Here is an 18,752-nt window from a genome sequence, read left to right as displayed (position 1 = left end):
GTTGGAGCTCATCTTGAACAACTCTGTCACTCATGTGCTGGGCCTGGTCAATGTGAAAGCACACACCACCTTTTGAACGATGGACTACACCCAGGGTTCTGAAAGAGGTAGTTGAAGAGCTTGTGGAGGTATTAGTACTGATCTTTCAAGAATCGCTAGACTCTGGCATAGTTCTGCAGGTATGGAAAATTGCAAATGTCACTCTATTTTTCTTGAATGGAAGGAGGCAGAAGAAAGGAAATTATAGGCCAGTTAGCCCAACTTCAATGGGTGGGAGAATTTTGGAGACGATTGTAGAGGATGAGGTCTCAGGGTAAGTGGAAGCACATAATGAAATAGGCCAAAATCAGCATGGTTTTTTTAACTGAAAATCTTGCCTGACAAATCTGTTAGAATTCTTTGAGAAAATAACAAGAAGGAAAGACAAGGAAGAATTGATGGATGTTGTGTACTTGGATTTTCAGAAGGTGCCAAACATGAAGTTTCTTAGCAAGATAAGAGCCCGTGGTATTACAGGAAAGATACTAACATGAGGGAATAAAGGGAGCCATTTCTAATTGGCTGCCGGTGACTAGCGGTGTTCAGCAGGAGTAGGTGTTGGGATCACTTCTTTTTACGTTGTATGTCAATGATTTGGATGACAGAATTGATGGTTTTGTGGCCAAGTATGCAGATGATAAGAGGAGAGATGGATGTTCAGGTAGTGTTGAGGAAGAAGGGAGCCTTCAAAAGGACTTTAACAGATTAGGAGAATGGGCAAAGAAGTGGCAAGCAGATGCATTTTTGGGAAGTGTATGGTCATGCACTTTGGTAGAAGGAATAAAAGTATAGACTATTTTCTAATCAAGGAGAAAATTCTAAAATCCAAAGTCCAGAAGGACTTGGGATTCCTCATACAGGATTTTCTAAAGGTTCATTTGTAGGTTGAGTTGGCGGTAAGAAAGGCAAATGCAATGTTAGCATTCATATTGTGATAGCTTGAACATAAAAACAAGGATCTAATGCCAAGGCTTTATCAGGCAATGGAGAGGCCTCACATAGGCAGTTTTGGATACCTTATTTAAGAAAGGATATGTGGACGATGGAGAAGGTTCAGAGGATGTTCTTGAGAATGATTCCTGGATAGGCAGGCTTGTCATATCAAAAGTGTTTGAAGGCTCTGGGCCTTTACTTGCTGGAGTTTAGAAGAATGAGAGGGATTTCATTGAATTCGATCGTATGTTGAAAGGCCTTGATAGAGTGGATATAGAAGTGTTCTTTTCTATTGTCCTATCCAGAATCTATTGAAAATGGAGATGAGGAGGAACTTCTTTAGCCAGAGGGTGGTGAATCTGTGGAAGTCATTGCTACAGGCAGCTGGGGAGGCCAGGTCATCAGATGTATTTAAGGTGGAGGTTGATAGGTTCTTGATTAGTTGGGGCATGAAAGGTTACTAGGAGAAGATGGGAAAATGGGACAGGAAATGGATCAGTCATGATGAAATGGTGATGCAGACTCAATGGGCCGAATGGCCTAATTCTGCTCCTATGCCCCGTGGTCTTATGGTCTTTTCATAGAGGCATACAACACTACATCCATGCCGTTAACCCCATCACATTCTATGTACTGGCAATATAGGTGCATGTCTAATCACAAACAAGAGAGAATCTGCAGCTGCTGGAAATCCAAGCCACACACAAGATACTGGAGGATCTCAGCAGGCCAGGCAGCATCTATGGAAAAGAGTAAACTGTTGACGTTTTGGGCTGAGACCCTTCAGCAGGACTGGAGAGAAAACTGAGCATTCAGAGTAAGAAGGTGGGGGTAGGGGAAGAATAAATAGAAGGTAGTAGGTGACATGTTAATTCCCACCCTCCCCGGCCCTTTCACCATCTACCTACTCAGTGCAGTTTATAGTGGCCAGTTAACACAACAGCTCATGCCTATTTGGGATGCTTTTGGTGGTGTGGAACTGGGACATCCAGAGGAAACCTGGTGATTATTGGGAGAATAGGGGTACAATTCTCCTTTTCTTGGGGAGGAAGAAAATGTGAATTTGAGTGTGGCAGTAAACATTGCAAAGGATTAACAGAGAAAAAGAGGAGCACCACAATACATAAATGCCAACACTTCCAAGAGATATTTCTGTGGAATTTCCAGCAGGGCAGTAAGAAGTATGCAGGAATACTTCAAGATGCAAGACTCAAGATTGTTTAGTTCTTGAGTGTAAAGGAGAACAAAATATTTGTTCCTCCAGATCCAATGCAGCATAATAAAAACACAATAAGCATAAAGAATACCATTTAAAAAAACAAAAGCTATAAATATAAATACAAAATAAATCATGTGAAAAACAATCCTCCAAGAGGACCAAACCCTTGCATGCCTCAATGCCCCAGAGAGCTACGATGGCTGGAGTTAGGGCTTTATGATTTGACTCTTGGTAGGGTCACCCATGCCAAACAGGTCAAAGGGTAGAGGCCAGACTAAGAGTGGTCCACCGGTCCTCCAGGTTCAGGGGTTCAGCTCGGGGGCTAACAATCCTGTCTGGTGAAAAAACAATCAATACAGAAACGGCAATGTGGACTACAGGAGGAACAGAGACAGGTTCACTCCTATCGACATCAGTGGATCTGGGGCTGAGAGGGTGAATAGCTTCAAGTTCCTCGGTATACACATCACCGAGGATCTCACTTGGTATGTATATACCAGCTGGGTGGTGAGAAAAGCACACAGCACCCCCTCACCTCAGACGGTTGAAGAAGTTTGGCATGTATACCCAAATCCTAAGGACTTTCTACAGGGGCAGAATTGAGAGCATCCTGACGGGTTGTGTCACTGCCTGGTATGGGAACTGTACTCCCCTCAATCGCAGGGATCTACAGAGAGTGGTGCGGACAGCCCAGCACATCTGTAGATGTGAATTTCCCACTATTCAGGACATTTACAGTGACAGGTGCATGAAACGGCCCGAAGGATCATTGGGGACCTGTGTCACCCCAATCACAAACTGTTCCAGCCGCTACCATCTGAGAAACGGTACCGCAGCATTAAAGCCAGGACCAACAGGCTCCGGGACAGCTTCTTCCACCAGGCCATCAGGCTGACTAATTCATGCTGACACAATTGTATTTCTAAGCTACATTGACTTTTCTGTTGTACATCTTACCATACATACTATTTATTGCTTACGATAATTGATTACTATAATTTGCACATTGCACATTCAGATGGAGAGGTAACGTAAAGATTTTTACTCCCTATGTATGTCAATTCAATTCAGTTTTCTTCAGACAGAAATGGAGGACGGGCAGTAAGTAAGTTTAAGATGTAAAATACAAATTGTTCTTTTCTACATGGACTAATACTATGTACTCAAAATAGCAAGTATGTATTGTATTTAAATATTGGACTGTGTGTGATCAACAAACCACCCTAAACTAGACCGAACTGAGAAGCCCCATCAACAGTGCCATTAACAGCTTTGACCAGCCGGTTCAGCAGGAGCTCCTCTCACCTCTGAGTAATCTGCCACCACGTACACTTCAATGAATTTCCTTGCTTTCAGGTACGCGTTCCTCTGAAATAGAAAGGTACAGTAAGTATGGCATGACCCCGGTGGTTCTCATGGTTGACATTGTTCCCACTGTTAACCAACAAATGCGCAAACAAATAATCCGAGACTGTAGATCAACACTGATGTGAACAAATTGCAGCAAGAACATACAGGCATCTGACAGGCACAAGGCCGACTGTAAATGAAGATTTAAAAAAAACCCAAACGCCGGAATTCTGAAATTAGAACAGGAAACACTCAACAGGTCTGACAGAACCTGCGGAGAGAAAAATAGGACATCCGGCATTCAAAGTTCAAAGTAAGTTTATTATCAAAGTACGTCTATGTCACTATAAACTATCCTGAGATTCACTTTCTTGCAGGCATTTACAGTAGAATAAGAAATACAATAGAATCCATGAAAAACTGCACACAGACCATGCACACAAAACAAATATGTGAAAGAAGACATATTGTGCAAGCTCAAAAAGAACAAATAGTAAATAAGTAAACAAACAGATAGTTAATAAGTAAATAACACGGAGAGCATAAGTTGTACAGTCTTTGAAAAAGAATCGCTAGGTTGCGTTCAGTCATCAGTTCAGCATTGAGGTGAGTTATCCATGCTGGGACATAGAACGGTCCATCACAGGCACAGACCCTGTGCTGAATTCATGAAACATTGAACTGAGCAAATCCCTTCAGCCTGCACAATGTCCAGCTCCATCCATTGTTTGCACATTTTGCTCCTATGTCTTATTAATGTGACCATCTAAGAATCCTTTAAACATCTTTATTGTATTTGCTTCCACTGTCTCCCCCAGGCACCCTCCACTTACTATCTGCAGATGCCATCATATAACCATATAACATACCATATAACAATCACAGCACAGAAACAGGCCATCTCGGCCCTCCTAGTCCGTGCCGAACTCGGCCATCCTACCTGTTTTTCTATTACCATTGCAGAATGGAATCTAATCAAGGGGCTGGGGAATTCACCTTGTTTTCCAAAAGTTAATGCCTGTTACTGTGGCTGATTAAGCACAGACTTGGTTTAACGTACCTCATTTGGAGAATTAAAGGTCTCTTCCACCTTTGGCTCCGGACTGTCCCACGAAGTGTTCACCACACCACAAGTCTTCAGTGGCAGCACGAGCTCCTCATATCTATAAAGTGCGTGCTCATTGCTGACTGATTCCTTTAGAGGTTCTATTAGATATCGTTGGCCATCAGTGCGGATATAACCACTAAAGAAAGAAAGACCAAAAGAGAATGTTGGACTTTCCAGTTATGGTCAGAACCTTAAGCAAATAAGAAAGCCCAAGCCAAAAGCAGCAATATTATTGCAAATTGTCCTGTTTTTTTTAATCAGGTTCGGGTTAAATCAGGGATGTTAGAGGTTGCTGGGGCAGTGCTGCTCGAAGGGCTGAAAGGCTCTACTCCTTGCTAAATCACTGAATAAACAAATAAATAACATAGACCAAAATCAGCATGGTTTCCATCTTGCCTTACAATCTGTTGGACCTCTTTGAGGAAATAACATGGCATAGACAAAGGAGAATCAGTAGATGTTGTTTACTTGGATTTTCTGAAGGACTTTGACAAGGAGTTGCACATGAGGTTGCTGAACAAGCCAACAGCTCATAGTATTACAGGAAAGATGCTAGCATGAATAGAAGATTGGCTGACTGGCAAGAGGCAAAGAGTGGGATAAAGGGGACCTCTTCTGGTTGGCTGCCAGTTACTGGTAGCATTCCAGAGGGGACAATGTTGATACCATTTCATTTCATCTTACTTGGAATTGATGGCTTTGTGTCCAAGTTTGTGGACAATATGAAGATAGGTTGAGGAAGCAGAGAGGCTTCTGAAGGACTTAGACAGATTAGAAGAATGGGCAAAGAAGTGGCAGATGGAATTTATAGTGTAAGGAAGTACCGTAAATTCCGGACTATAAGCCGCTACTTTTTTCCCCACGCTTTGAATACTGCGGCAACACTGCGGCCTAAACTACAGTGCGGCTAATGCATGTTTTCTTTTCATGCCGCCAAAAACATTTTGCCTCGTAACAGTAGGCCAATAAAATTGATGAGTAGTTCACAGAGGTCCAATGAAATTGTACGATAAATCAAGCGCACTTTCACAATTAAATTATTGTAAATCAGTCATTTGTACTCACCCTCATCAACATGGAAAACACTCGAAGAAAAGCATATGATGCAGCTTTTAAGTTAAAGGTGATCAATCTGGTGGTTGAAGAAGGAAATCGAGCTGCTGCACATAATCTTGGCATAAATGAATCGATGGTGAGATGGTGGAGACGCCAGCGTGAAGAACTGAGTCAATGCAAAAAGACGACAAAAGCTTTCAGAGGTAATCATAGCAGATGGCCCGAACTTGAAAACTTTCTTGAATACTGGGTTAACACACAGAGAGCAGGCAGCCGCGGTGTTTCCACCGTGCAGATCAGACTGAAGGCTAAAGCAATCGCCACCAAAATGAAAATCGAAGATTTTAGAGGTGGGCCATCGTGGTGTTTTAGATTTATGAGCCGAAAAGGCCAGTCCGTCAGGGTACGCACGACTCTGTGTCAGCAGCTCCCTCCCGACCATGAGGAAAAACTTGCTAACTTCCGCACATTCACTCAAACAAAGATAGCGGAGAATTCCATCAGGCCAGATGATATCATAAATATGGATGAAGTACCTTTGGCGTTTGACCTGCCTCTCACTCGAACTGTTAATAAAAAAGGTGACTCGTCCATCACACTGAAAACAAGTGGCCATGAGAGAACGCATTTTACTTGTGTTCTGAGCTGCACAGCATCCGGACTAAAGCTTCCACTGATGGTGATTTTTAAGCGGCTGACAATGCCAAAGGAAAAATTCCCAAAAGAAATCATGGTGAAAGTCAATAAGAAAGGTTGGATGATGGAGAGTCTAATGAAGGATTGGCTGAGAGAGTGCTACGCCAAGTGACCAGGGGGATTTTTTCACAGAAAAAAAACGTTGCTCGTTATGGACAGCATGAGGGCCCATATAACAGATTCAGTGAAAGCTGCCATCAAGAGTACAAACTCAATTCCAGCTGTGATTCCTGGGGGCACCATGAAGTATTTGCAGCTGCTGGACATCAGCGTGAACCGGGCATTTAAAGTGGCGCTGCGCGTTGAGTGGGAGGCTTGGATGACGAGCGGCGAGAAATCCTTTACCAAAACAGCACGCATGCGAAGAGCATCTTTAACTCAAGTCTGCCAGTGGATCCTAAATGCGTGGAGCCGTGTCACAACATCCACCATCACCAGCGGGTTTCGAAAGGCTGGACTGCTGCGTGATGAAGAGGACCGCGTGCGCTCAAGTGAGAGCGACAACGAAGAATCTGAAGTGAGTGACGAGATCCTGAGGTTGTTCAATTCGGACACTGAAGAAGAGGACTTTGATGGTTTTAGTGCGCAGGAGGAAGATGAAGAAGGCGATCAATAACTTTTCCTGCTAGGCTGCAGTATATATATGTTTTTACCAGTCGTTAACAGATATTGGAATGTTGTTCGTGCACTGTTCAGTAAAAAAGTATACGCAACGTAATTTGTGTGTTACCGATACGTATGTATATTTAAAAGTAGCTGTGTTACAGGCACTGTTTGAAAAAAAGCATTTGCAATATGTATTTGTTTATGTTACCATACAGATTTAATTAAAAGTTAAAAAATCCTCATGTGTAATATCTTTCTGTGTAAATATCTCATATTACAACGTGGGACACCTGCGGCTTAAAATCCGGTGCGGCCTGTACAAGTACAAAATTGATTTTCTTTCTAAAATTAGAGTGTGCGGCTTTTAATCAGGTGCGCTCTGTAGTCCGGAATTTACGGTAGATGGTCATGCACTTGGGTAGAAGGAATAAAAGTGTAGTCTGCAATATTCAGAAATCAGTGGAGAGGCTTCATTAATTCATATGTTCTGGACATGTCCGAGCCTTGAAACATACTGGAAGGAAGTATTTCAAACTTTTGCTGTACTTTTTAAAGTAAATTTTAAACCAAACACTTTGACTGCCTTATTCGGTATTGTTGGAGGAAAAGATATTATCTTGGAGACACCTGATTTGCACATTTTGGCTTTGATTTCTCTTATAGCTGGGAGGGCAATGTTGCTTAGGTGGAAGGATGTTGCTCCGCCTACTCATGCTCAATGGCTAAGCGATGTTATGTCATGCTTAAATTTAGAGAAGATTCATTGTTCAATTTCTGAATCAAGACAAGATTTTCTAACATTGTGGGAACCTTTTTTGAATTATTTTCAAAATCTTTGATTTGTTATCAAGTACAGATGTTGACTAATAATATATCTTACTATATGACAAGAATATTTTTTCCTTTTTTCTTTCTTTACCAAACAGCTTTTCTTGGTAGTGGGTTTAGATTCTTTTTGTATAATAAAATTATTACTTTTCAATATTACGATTCAATTTAATTTAAATGAATATGGGGTAATGAGACTATGCGTGATTCAAATATATTGTAATTGATATATGATATCTATCCTCCTGTGTATTCTTTTTTTGTAAGAAATCAATAAAAATATTGAAAAAGAAAAAGAAATCAGAGGTGCACTGGGACTTGGAAGTTCTTGCACAGGATTGCCTAAAGGCTAACTTTCAGGTTGAGCTGGTGGTAACGAAGGCAAATGCAATGCTAGCATTAATTTCGAGAGGACTAGAATAAGACAGCAAGAATGTAATGTCTTTATAAGGCATTGGTCAGACCGCATTTGAAGTACTGTGAGTAGCTTTGGGCCCCTAATCTAAGTAAGACAAGATGTAATGGCATTGGAAAGGCTCCAGAGGGGGGTTCACGAGAATGTCTGCTGGAACGAAAGGTTAATGTGTAAGGAGCGTTTGATGGCTCTGAGCCTGTGCTTTCTGGACTGAAAAATGAGAGGGGATATCATTGAAATCTATCCAATATTAAAAGGCCAAGGTATAGAGAGGATGTTTTCTATAGTGGGAGGGCGCTGCCTCAGAATAGAGGGACGTCCATTTAGAACAGAGTTGAGGAGGAATTTCTTTAGCCAGAGGATGGAGAATCTGTGGAATTTGTTGCCATAGACAGCTGTGCAGGCTAAGTCATTGGATATATTTGAGGCAGAGGTTGATAGGGTCTTGATTAGTTCAGGGAGAAGGTAGGAGACTGGGGTTGACAGGGATAATAAAGCAGCCATGATGGAATATTGGTGCAGGCTCAATGGACAAAATGGACTAAAACTGCTCCTATGCCTTAAGGCCTTTTGGTCTATTTGAACCAACAAATTAAGGACTCCTTCAGGACAGGCCCTCTGATCCATTTAGTTCATGTTAAGCTGTTATTTTGCTTAGTCCCATCAACCATGATGCATTGCTTGTTAAAAGTTAGGGGCGTAGACAGCAGATCCAGTGCCACACTGCGGCAGAGTTCCCTGTTCAAATCCAAACCTCCAGTGCTGTCAGTGTACCATTATCTTGTTCACCCTGTAACTGTGTGGGTTCCCACATGTGCTCCAGTTCTCTTTCACATCCCAAAGGCGATCCCATAGAGTCAATGAATGGGCCGGTAGGTTAATTGGCTACTCGAGCATGCAGGAGAGTGATAGAATCGTTGAGGAATTAATGAGAACGTGAGAAGAATAAAAATGAAGGATGAGTGAGAATAGGAGGCTGTTGCCCAGCTTGTACAATGTTAAAATTGTACAAGGCATTGGTAAGGCCAAATTTGGAATATTGTGTACAGTTCTGGACACCGAATTATAGGAAGGATATCAATAAATTAGAGAGAGTGCAGAGACGATTTACTAGGATGTTACCTGGGTTTCAGCACTTAAGTTACAGAGAAAGGTCGAACAAGTTAGGTCTCTATTCATTGGAGCATAGAAGGTTGAGGGGGGATTTGATCGAGGTATTTAAAATTTTGAGAGGGATAGATAGAGTTGACGTGAATAGGCTGTTTCCATTGAGTGTAGGGGAGATTCAAACAAGAGGACATGATTTGATAGTTAGGGGGCAAAAGTTTAAGGGAAACACGAGGGGGTATTTCTTTACTCAGAGAGTGATAGCTGTGTGGAATGAGCTTCCTGTAGAAGTAGTAGAGGCCAGTTCACAGTTGTGTCATTTAAGGTAAAATTGGATAGGTATATGCACAGGAAAGGAGTGGAGGGTTATGGGCTGAGTGCGGGTAGGTGGGACTAGGTGAGATTAAGAGTTCTGCATGGACTAGGAGGGCCGAGATGGCCTGTTTCCGTGCTGTGATTGTTATATGGTTATATGGTCCCAAAGGGCCGAAGGGCCTGTTTTCATGCCATTGTCTCCATGACTCTCTGAATGGCTTCATCAGTACTGACGAGACCTGGGCAGAGGGAGGTTACCTTACCTGAGTCCATCACAAGTGCTGAAGCTGGCCGCGGAGTCGTTGTCCCCCTTTATGTAACCATGGTAATAGCAATGATCCTAAATGTGGCAGAGGAATAGGCATGGGATAGTTAGCAAATCATTTCACATAGAGGCATCCATTTCAAAAAGAGTTTGATGACAAGGAGCTTGACAGAACAAGTGGTTTAACAGAGACATTGTGTTTTTTTTTCTCAGCTGACCAGGCCTGAGCTAGATGAAGTTTGGATCGGTCTCCATTTCCCAGACATAGATCAGGATAGAAGAGCAGGGGATTTTCTCCAGGGTTCTGCGGAATACTAATCCTTAACCCAATGATTAAGACAGGCGATCTGATCACCTGCTTTACAGTTGATTGTTGGAGCTCACGGTGCCCAGGCTCTCTGCTATACAGTCTATAGTTGCTGCAGTCTATATACAGTGTTGTGAATGTGATATTGGAGTAATCTGTTATATTGGTTGATTCAGCATTCTTGTTCATTTAAATAATTTATTACAGGTTATATACATAAATACGCAAATTGCATATGTCATCACATTATATGGTGTGCCCTGCTTGAAGTAATCTCAAAGTGACATCAGAATCAGGTTTAATATCACCAGCATGTGCCATGAAATCTGTTATCTTAGTTGCCGCAGTACAATGCAATACATGATAATATAGAAAGAAAACAAAGTAAATCAATTACAGTAAGTACATACAAGTATATCAAATAGTTGATTAAAAATAGTGCAAAGCAGAAATAATATAAAACAGGGAGTTAGTGTTCTTGTATTCGTTGTTACTTTAGGAACTGGGTGGCAGAGGAGAAGTTACATTCACATTTGGGACTCCTGTGTCTTCCTTTGAATTAGATTAATGTTTTAATGTTACAGATCATAAAATGCAGCATTGGTGTAGAGTGCATCAGCTTTCTGGGAATGCTGATAATGTGACCCAGCGGGGAGACCTACTGCCCCTCAGCTCCACCAACCTGACCTCCATAGCGTTTCCAGCACGAGGAGATCTGTGGATGCTGGAAATCCAAGCAACGTATACAAAATGCTGGAGGAACTCAGCAGGCCAGGCAGCATCTATGGACGAGAGTGCACAGTCCTGATGAAGGGCCTCTGCCTGAAACGTCGACTGTACTCTTTCCCATAGACGCTGCCTGGCCTGCTGAGTTCCTCCGGCATTTTGTGTGTGTTGCCCAGTAGAGTTTGCACGCTCTCCCTCTAATCACATAGGTCTCCTCTGGTGCTCCAGTTTCCCCCCCACATCTCAAAGACTTGCAAGTTGATAGGTTACTTAGACACTACCGGGTGGATGAGTGGGAGAATCTGGGGGGGTGTGGGGAAGAATCAATGTGGGGAGAATAAAATAGGCTAGCAAAAGGTTAGTGTAAAAATGAGTGGCTGATAGTCGGAATGGACTCAAGGACCTGCTTTCTGGGCTGCCTCTGTGACTCCATGACAAGCTTATAGGTAAGAATCGAAGTGAATGCACCCCACTCTGAGAAACATTGCACTGCTGTGGGAAAAGTAGCCTGGGATTGTCAGTGACCACTTAGAACACATCAGATAAGGCTGCTGCCACACGGTGGGTCTGATCCTGCTCTCAAGTGATTCCAGACACTGACCACAGGAACGCTCGCTGGCCATGTGTTACACTGCCTGAATCACCGTAATTTCACCAGTGTTTACTGTGAAGCACGGTTGCAACACATCCTTTCTTCTGAAGAATTTCCTTGGTGTACAGATACAGGGGCTGGACTAATACTTGAAGGTTAAATGAGCATGAATAGTCTTAATTAAGACAAGGTGATTGGAATGACAGACATCACCAGCACTTGGAACATTTTGTTTACAGATGGGCTGTGATTGTCTCTGCTGGTGATGGTGCATTCCAAGACATGTTGCAACCTGCTGAAGAAACCTGCTTTAAAGTAGATAATTAACTCTATAACTATTCTTGCCCCAGGGCTAATCAGCGCACATGTTCTGTAGGCTCTCAAGTGCACCGTCTAATGTCTGTAAACCAGATGGGAATGGGGCCTCTAAAATCAACACCAGTACAGCCTGGGGCAAGAGGTGGCAGTTATACTCTTCTACCCTCCCACTGTCAACAAGAAGACACACTCAATATTGTAGGAACAGCTTCTTCCTCTCCACCACCATGAACACTGCTTTGCTATTTTGCTCTTTTTGTACTATTTATTTTTAATAATTCATATTACAACTAGTAGTATATTTTTATGTACTGCACTGTATTGCTGCCACAAAACAACAAATTTCATGATGTTTGTCGGTGATAATAAACCTGATTCTGAAGGAGGCTATTCAGCCCATCAACCCCCTGCTTGCTGCTGCATAATAATTGCATCAGTTCCAATCTTTCTCTTATTTCTCTTTATCCCTGAAACTTATTTTCTCCATCAACTTCCCTGCCACTCACTGACACACTAGGGACAATATACAGTGCCCAATTCACCGCACATCTTCGGGGTGTTGGAAGAGGTATCCTGAGCGGAGGAAACCCACACATTCTCATAGAGGGGTCAGAAGTGGAGAGAGTGAGCAAATTCAGGTTCCTGGGTGCTGTTATCCCTGAGGACCTAACCTAGGCACAACATATTGATGCAGCTACAAAAAGGCAAGACCGTGGCTATATCTGATTTGGAGTTTGAGGAGATCTGGTTTGTCTAAAAAATACTCGAAAACTACAGACGTACCTCAGGGACCGCTCACTGTCTGGTGTGGAGGTGGTGCGGTGGGGGGGGGGGGGGGCAACTGCATGAGATCAAAGTAAGTTGCAGAAAGTTGCAAAGTTAGTCAGCTCCATCATAGGTACTAGCCTTCGTAGAATCCAAGACATCTCAAAAAGGCAGCATCAATCATTAAGCATGTCCCCACCACCCAGGACATGCCCTCTTAAGTTCATAAGACCATAAGACATAGGAGCGGAATTAGGCCATCTGACCCATCGAGTCTGTTCCGCCTTTCAATCACGGTTGATCCTTTTTTTGTATCTCCTCCCCAACCCCAGTCCCTGGCCTTCTCCCCGTAACCTCTGACACCATGTCTAATCAAGAACCTATCAATCTCTGCCTTACATATACCCAACAACCTGGCCTCCACAGCTGCATGTGGCAACAAATTCTATAAATTCACCACCTTTTGGCTAAAGAAGTTTCTCTGCATCTCTGTTTTGAAAGGGTTCCCCTCTATCCCGAGGCTGTGCCCTCTTGTCCTAGACTCTCCCACCTTGGGAAACAACCTTTCCACATCTACTGTGTCTTGACCATTTAGCATTCAAAAGGTTTCAATGAGATCCTCCCTCATCTTTCTGAATTCAAGCAAGTACAGACCCATAGCCATAAAACGTTTCTCATATGATAACCTTTTCATTCCTGGAATCATCTCCAAAGGCAGCACATTTTTTCTAAGATGAGGGGCCCAAAACTGTTCACAATACACAAGGTGAGGCCTCGCCAGTGCCTTATAAAGCCTCAGCATCACATCCTTGCTCTTGTATTCTAGACCTCGAAATGAAAGCTGACATGACATTTGCCTTCCTCACCGCCGACTCAACTTGCAAGTTAACCTTCAGGGTGTTCTGCACAAGGACTCCCAAGTACCTTTGCATCTCAGCTTCTTGAATTTTTTCCCTGTTTAGAAAATAGCCCGCACGTTTATTTCTGCTATCAAAGTGCGTGACTGCATTTACCAACATTGTTCTCTTCTTTGGGATGTGAAACAACAACTCTCTTCCCAATGTTCTCATCAGGAGGGAGGTACAGAAGCCCGAAGGTGCACACTCAACGATTCTGGAACAGTTTGTTCCTGCCTGCCATTGATTTCTAAATGACACTGAGCCCATGAACACCTCCTCCCTACTTTTAATTTTTGTTTTTGCACTACTTATTTAACTAAGATATAAACGCAATGCAATACTGGATAAATATAGAAAAAAAACTGAATTACACACACATACATACTTCCTGTAATTCAGTTTTTTAAATATTTATCCAGCATCGCGTTGTGTTGCTGCCGCAAAGTTACCGGATTTGATGGTGTGTGCCGGTGATTCTGATTCACAGGAAGAGCATGCAAACCCCACACAGCACCAGACGTCAGAGCGACGTCTCCGAGCAGCTGGAGGCGTGAAGTCGCAGCTCTGCTGAAGATCAGAATGAGGTAATCTGGCCCATCGAGTCTAATCTGCCATTTGATTCATTATTCTTTCAACCCCGTTCTCCAGCCTTCCCACCAGCTGCTCTGCTCCCCTCGCCTGGTCAATAAGCATATTCGAGCCTCAGCTCGCTTTTAGAATCAAAGATCACATGGCCTGCTAATGATCATGTCAGTCATTGAATGGTGATCAAGCTCAAAGAGTGTACGGTTTGCATTTCAATCAGTTCAATACTAAAGCCTTATGAAAATAGAGAGTGGAGATTTAGTAACTGATTGCAAAACAGGCCAGTATTTCATGGGCAGGCAAGAATTTTGACACTTCCTGAGCCTTCAAGAGGCATAACTGAAAGACAAGTCTGATTAATGGAAGGAATTAAACAAAATCATTCAGCAGAGACATTCTGTGCCCTGTTAATGTGGTTACTTCTCCTTAGATGTCGAGCAGTTTGTGTTATTGTGGTGAACTACATATACCTGTCTGGACATGCCCCCTGCTGACTGCTCCTGTGGCTCCTCCCACAGACCCCTGTATAAAGGCGATTGAGGCCTGAGCCCGGCCTCTCAGTCTCCAGGATGTAGTATGGTGGTCACTCACTGCTTGTTCCTTCCTCCAGTCAGTAAAAGCCAATATCTCGCCTTACATCTCAGAGTGAGTTATTGATGGTGCATCAGTTATACTCACCAGATAGACTGGGTTGTCGTGCACTTCGGTCCCATTCTCCAATGTGTAGGTTTCTGAGTAGTTCTTGCCAAATAGACCCCTGTAAAGTGGAGAGATAGGAAATGGCGCCATGGAACTTAGACATAAGAAGTGCTAAAATACAATCTACTTTGGTTAGCTATTAATATGACTGGTGTAGCAGAAACAAATACAATGTGCAGATCTGTCACCTTAAATGGGGACAGAAGTCACAATATGATTCAGCTGAACAATATGGTTGTTAAGTGACCTCTCACCTAAGGTTATAACCAGGCTGGTTGCTAGGTTCCGGCATGGGGATTCAGGCAGGAGAGTGCCTAGATATTCCTATGTATTTGCCTAGAGCGGGGGTCGGCAACCTGCGGCTCCCGAGCCATTTGTGGCTCTTTCACCTCTGTGCTGCGGCTCCCTGTGGCTTTGGGAAATAATTGGTCAGTATTTAATTAAAATGTATTTTATGTTAGTTTGTTAGCTTTTGAAATGTAATTATGGTGATCTTGTACATTTCCTGCCACATCCGAAACGGCTCACAATTAGCCGGCATTCCGGCTAAGGGAGATAGCCTACGGGGGTTTGTGAGTACGCGTCTTTTGCAGCATCTGCGTCCATGGGGGCTGGGTTGAGGGAGGCTTAAAAGCAAGGCTGTTTAGTTCGAATAAAGCTATCTTTGACTGCAGTTTACTGACACCGCTACAACGTGTTTTTATCGCTGGCTGTCCAGACGGAAGGTGCTGAAACGCTTTGTCGCGTGTCTGGAAGAAGTGAAAACTTTCCTGGGCAGCAAAGGGCTCACCTTTCCTGAGCTGGAACAGCCAGAGTGGCTGGAAAAGCTACACTTCATGGTAGACATGACAGCGCACCTGAACACGCTGAACACAGCTCTTCAGGGGAAAGGACGTACAGCCCTGCACATGTTGGAGGATGTTTTGGCATTCGAGCGCAAGTTGACAGTGCTTGCCAGAGATTTACAGAAAGGCACTTTGTCTCACTTCCCCAATTTGAGAGAGTTCAAACAAGGTCACGACATGATAATTTCGGAGTATTTACATTCTGCAATCATCGCAATGCAAACATCGTTTGGGAAACGCTTCTGTGAGTTCAGAGAGGAAAAAAACACATTATCCTTCCCGGTCACTCCCTTAAGCATCGATCCTTCCCTACTGAATACGACTGCATTGGCAGGTGTGAGTCAACCTGATCTTGAGATGGAACTGGCCGACATAGCCGACAAAGACATATGGGTGTCCAAGTTTAGACGCTTGACAGCAGACCTTGAAGATGTTGCCCGTCAGAAGGCCGTTCTTGCTCAGAAACACAAATGGAGTGATATTGAAAACCTCACAGATGACAGCTTGCGATCCTGTGTAAAGATGAAGGTGACATCATACAGCCCTGATGTGCAGACGCTGTGCGCTGAGGTCCAGGAGCAGAAATCCCATTAACCAAGTATGATAAATATTTTAATTGCCTATTATTTTACTTATATTCATATTTTTTCATAGTTCAGTGAAATAGTCCTTTCATTTTTCAGGATGACAGCTGGCTGACGTTATTTTTGGTTTGCTGCTGGCGGAAAATTTAAGTTCGGCGTTTTTCATAAATACAAGAAGGACTCAAATAGACATTGAATATTTTACTTAAAAGTAACTTTCAACCCAACGTCTTTTTTTCGGAGTTCAAAATGTTTTTGTTGCATGCAGAAATGTAATTTCGTTTTCTCTGCAGGAGTTCATCAATTTCATAAATGCAACACATTATAGTTTGTTTATACATAGCATAAAGGCAAAAAAAAACGTTGTATGCAGTGTTATTTCATTTTAAATGTCAAACGGGTTTTGCGGCTCCCAGTGTTTTCTTTTCTGTGGGAAACGGGTCCAAGTGGCTCTTTCAGTGGTAAAGGTTGCTGACCCCTGGCCTAGAGTATTGAGCACCCTGCCATTCCAGGTATTTGAAGGTTGGGTCCTGAGATAATGATGCAGTGATTAATGGAGAAGGGGGGTGGGGTGGGGAACAGTGATTTTGAAGTGACATGGATCAATTCTCCTTTGTCATCACTGGCTGTGGTCTTCTCCTGATATTATGTCCCTCATTCTGTTCTCTTCATTATGGGGAAAGAGCCACTCAGCATTCACACTGCCAATGCCTCCAAATTACTCAGTGCAGGGTTTCAGAGTTGGGCATAAGGAGGATTACCAACAGTATAAAGACAAGTTCAAACATTGCATCAATTAGGATGAAGAGTAGGACTCTCATTGTCCTGTGTTATCGCACTGTGATCTGCATCCCTTCTCTGAAGTTCCTATCCCTTCATTCCAACCTCTTGGGAGCAGTGGATGTTGGTGCACTGCCTACCACTATTCCTGATTTCTCTGGAATCTTCGGGGAATCCTGGTCAGATAGTCACAGGGCAGACTATCCTGTGGCACGGCCTGTCAGGAGCAGCCCAATCCTGGGGGAAAAAATGGGAAAAATCGCCAACCCTTCTGAAGGCTCTCATGTAACCGTACTGGTACAATTCTTGGAATAAAGACACCTACTCATTCTTCTCGAGGTGTATCACAAGCTCTTTGCCTTCCACAGGCACTCCATACCGAACAACAGATGGATAAAGACCCTGCAACATAAAAGATCTCAAATGAAGCAAATTGAACTTAAAATTCATTTTTTTTTAAAGACCTGATTGGCATCTCTTCTCCCACTCAGATCTGGATCACTAGCTTTCAGTTTTTCTGCTTATCCCCAGGCTAAATTACTGACTAAAGCCAGCATTGTATTGCTATGCCGTTATGAACCCCCATTACCATTACTCCCCTAGTTATCCTTCTCTCTGTTCATCCAAGAGTGCAGTACATTCAGACCTTGCTATTTACTGATTTGCTATCCCCAGGTCTCTCAACTCACAAGTTAGTCCCAAGTCCGATGTGAATTATTTTCAAACAAATATATATCTATATAAACATTGAGGAACTATTCACTATCTCTGTAAACAGTGTCCATAACGCTTGTGTCAAGTGGGTCGCCACTGTATACTTTTCCAACAGAGACAGCATTTTTTGCTTACAAAGCTGCATTGTGTCATTTCATAAAAAAAATCACTGCTTGCAAGTTTCAATCGACGTAGATTGTTAGCTAATGTCATTAGATTTTTAGGAATTTATAAGTCTTAATGTGTTTATTAATGCATATTAATACATATAGAATATTCCAGAATAACTTCTTGTTTATTTGGAGTCTGTAATGAGGACAAAGGAGAGTCTCACAGTGGTATCCACATTTTTTTTTTATACTTTGGGAAGTCCATCCTCATATCCCTGATGAGTAACAAGCACTTACAAGGTCTTGTTTTATTTGGAAACATTCTCTCTCTGTCTGCCATTGTAACATCAGGACCCCTGTTCCACACCGCGAACCCTTTGACTGAAGCGCCCACATGCTGAGGTGTTATTGCGAGCCTATCACTGGGCTTTGCCCCATACAGTACCTGGCTCTCTCGTTTCTGCCTGACGTGCAGTCTGTGTGGCTTCACCACCTGGTAGTTCTTTATTCCGGGGAGCTGGGAGGCCGCGCTCACTGCAAGCAAACAATGCAGATCGGTCAGAACCAAAATGTCTGGTGGAAGCGAGTTCCCTTCTCCCTTCTGGGATAAGATGCAGGAGCTTGAAAGCCCAGTCAACCAGATTCAAGAACTTGTTTACTGTCAGTTTCATGGGAGGCAGGAATATCATTGCTCCCCAGTGTATATATAAATTAGCTAATCTGAATCTGAATTTAAACAAGGCTATGTGCTTGGCCATCCTACTTAACTAGCTTTACAAGTAATGTGAGGCTGAGTACAGCTCCAATGCCATATTCAAGTTTACTGACGACACCACCGTTGGCCAAGTGAGAGGTGGTGACAAATTAGCATATAGGAGGGAGACTGAAAAC

General features: G+C 43.0%; 2 protein-coding genes across 2 annotated transcripts in view; one reads left to right on the top strand and one right to left on the bottom strand.

Moving 5' to 3' along the window:
• The window catches only part of LOC132391949 (zinc metalloproteinase-disintegrin-like crotastatin), a 94,306-nt gene that overhangs the window by 62,565 nt on the left and 12,989 nt on the right, over positions 1-18,752 (bottom strand). Inside the window, exons 2-7 of the mRNA XM_059965759.1 lie at positions 18,307-18,395; positions 17,363-17,439; positions 14,808-14,886; positions 9,936-10,012; positions 4,602-4,785; positions 3,497-3,559 (exon numbers count right to left, since the gene is read on the bottom strand). Coding sequence (XP_059821742.1) covers positions 3,497-3,559; positions 4,602-4,785; positions 9,936-10,012; positions 14,808-14,886; positions 17,363-17,439; positions 18,307-18,395 — 569 coding nt within the window. The remainder of the gene's footprint in view (positions 1-3,496; positions 3,560-4,601; positions 4,786-9,935; positions 10,013-14,807; positions 14,887-17,362; positions 17,440-18,306; positions 18,396-18,752) is intronic.
• Positions 15,503-16,485, top strand: LOC132391993 (general transcription factor II-I repeat domain-containing protein 2-like). The gene is made up of 2 exons (XM_059965904.1): positions 15,503-16,271; positions 16,357-16,485. Exon 1 carries the CDS (start codon positions 15,665-15,667, stop codon positions 16,265-16,267), a length of 603 nt encoding a protein of 200 aa, XP_059821887.1. The 5' UTR covers positions 15,503-15,664; the 3' UTR covers positions 16,268-16,271; positions 16,357-16,485.

The sequence above is a fragment of the Hypanus sabinus genome, chromosome 1 (genome assembly GCF_030144855.1).
Source record: "Hypanus sabinus isolate sHypSab1 chromosome 1, sHypSab1.hap1, whole genome shotgun sequence".
Taxonomy (NCBI): domain Eukaryota; kingdom Metazoa; phylum Chordata; class Chondrichthyes; order Myliobatiformes; family Dasyatidae; genus Hypanus; species Hypanus sabinus.
This window is presented reverse-complemented; position numbering and strand designations above follow the sequence as displayed.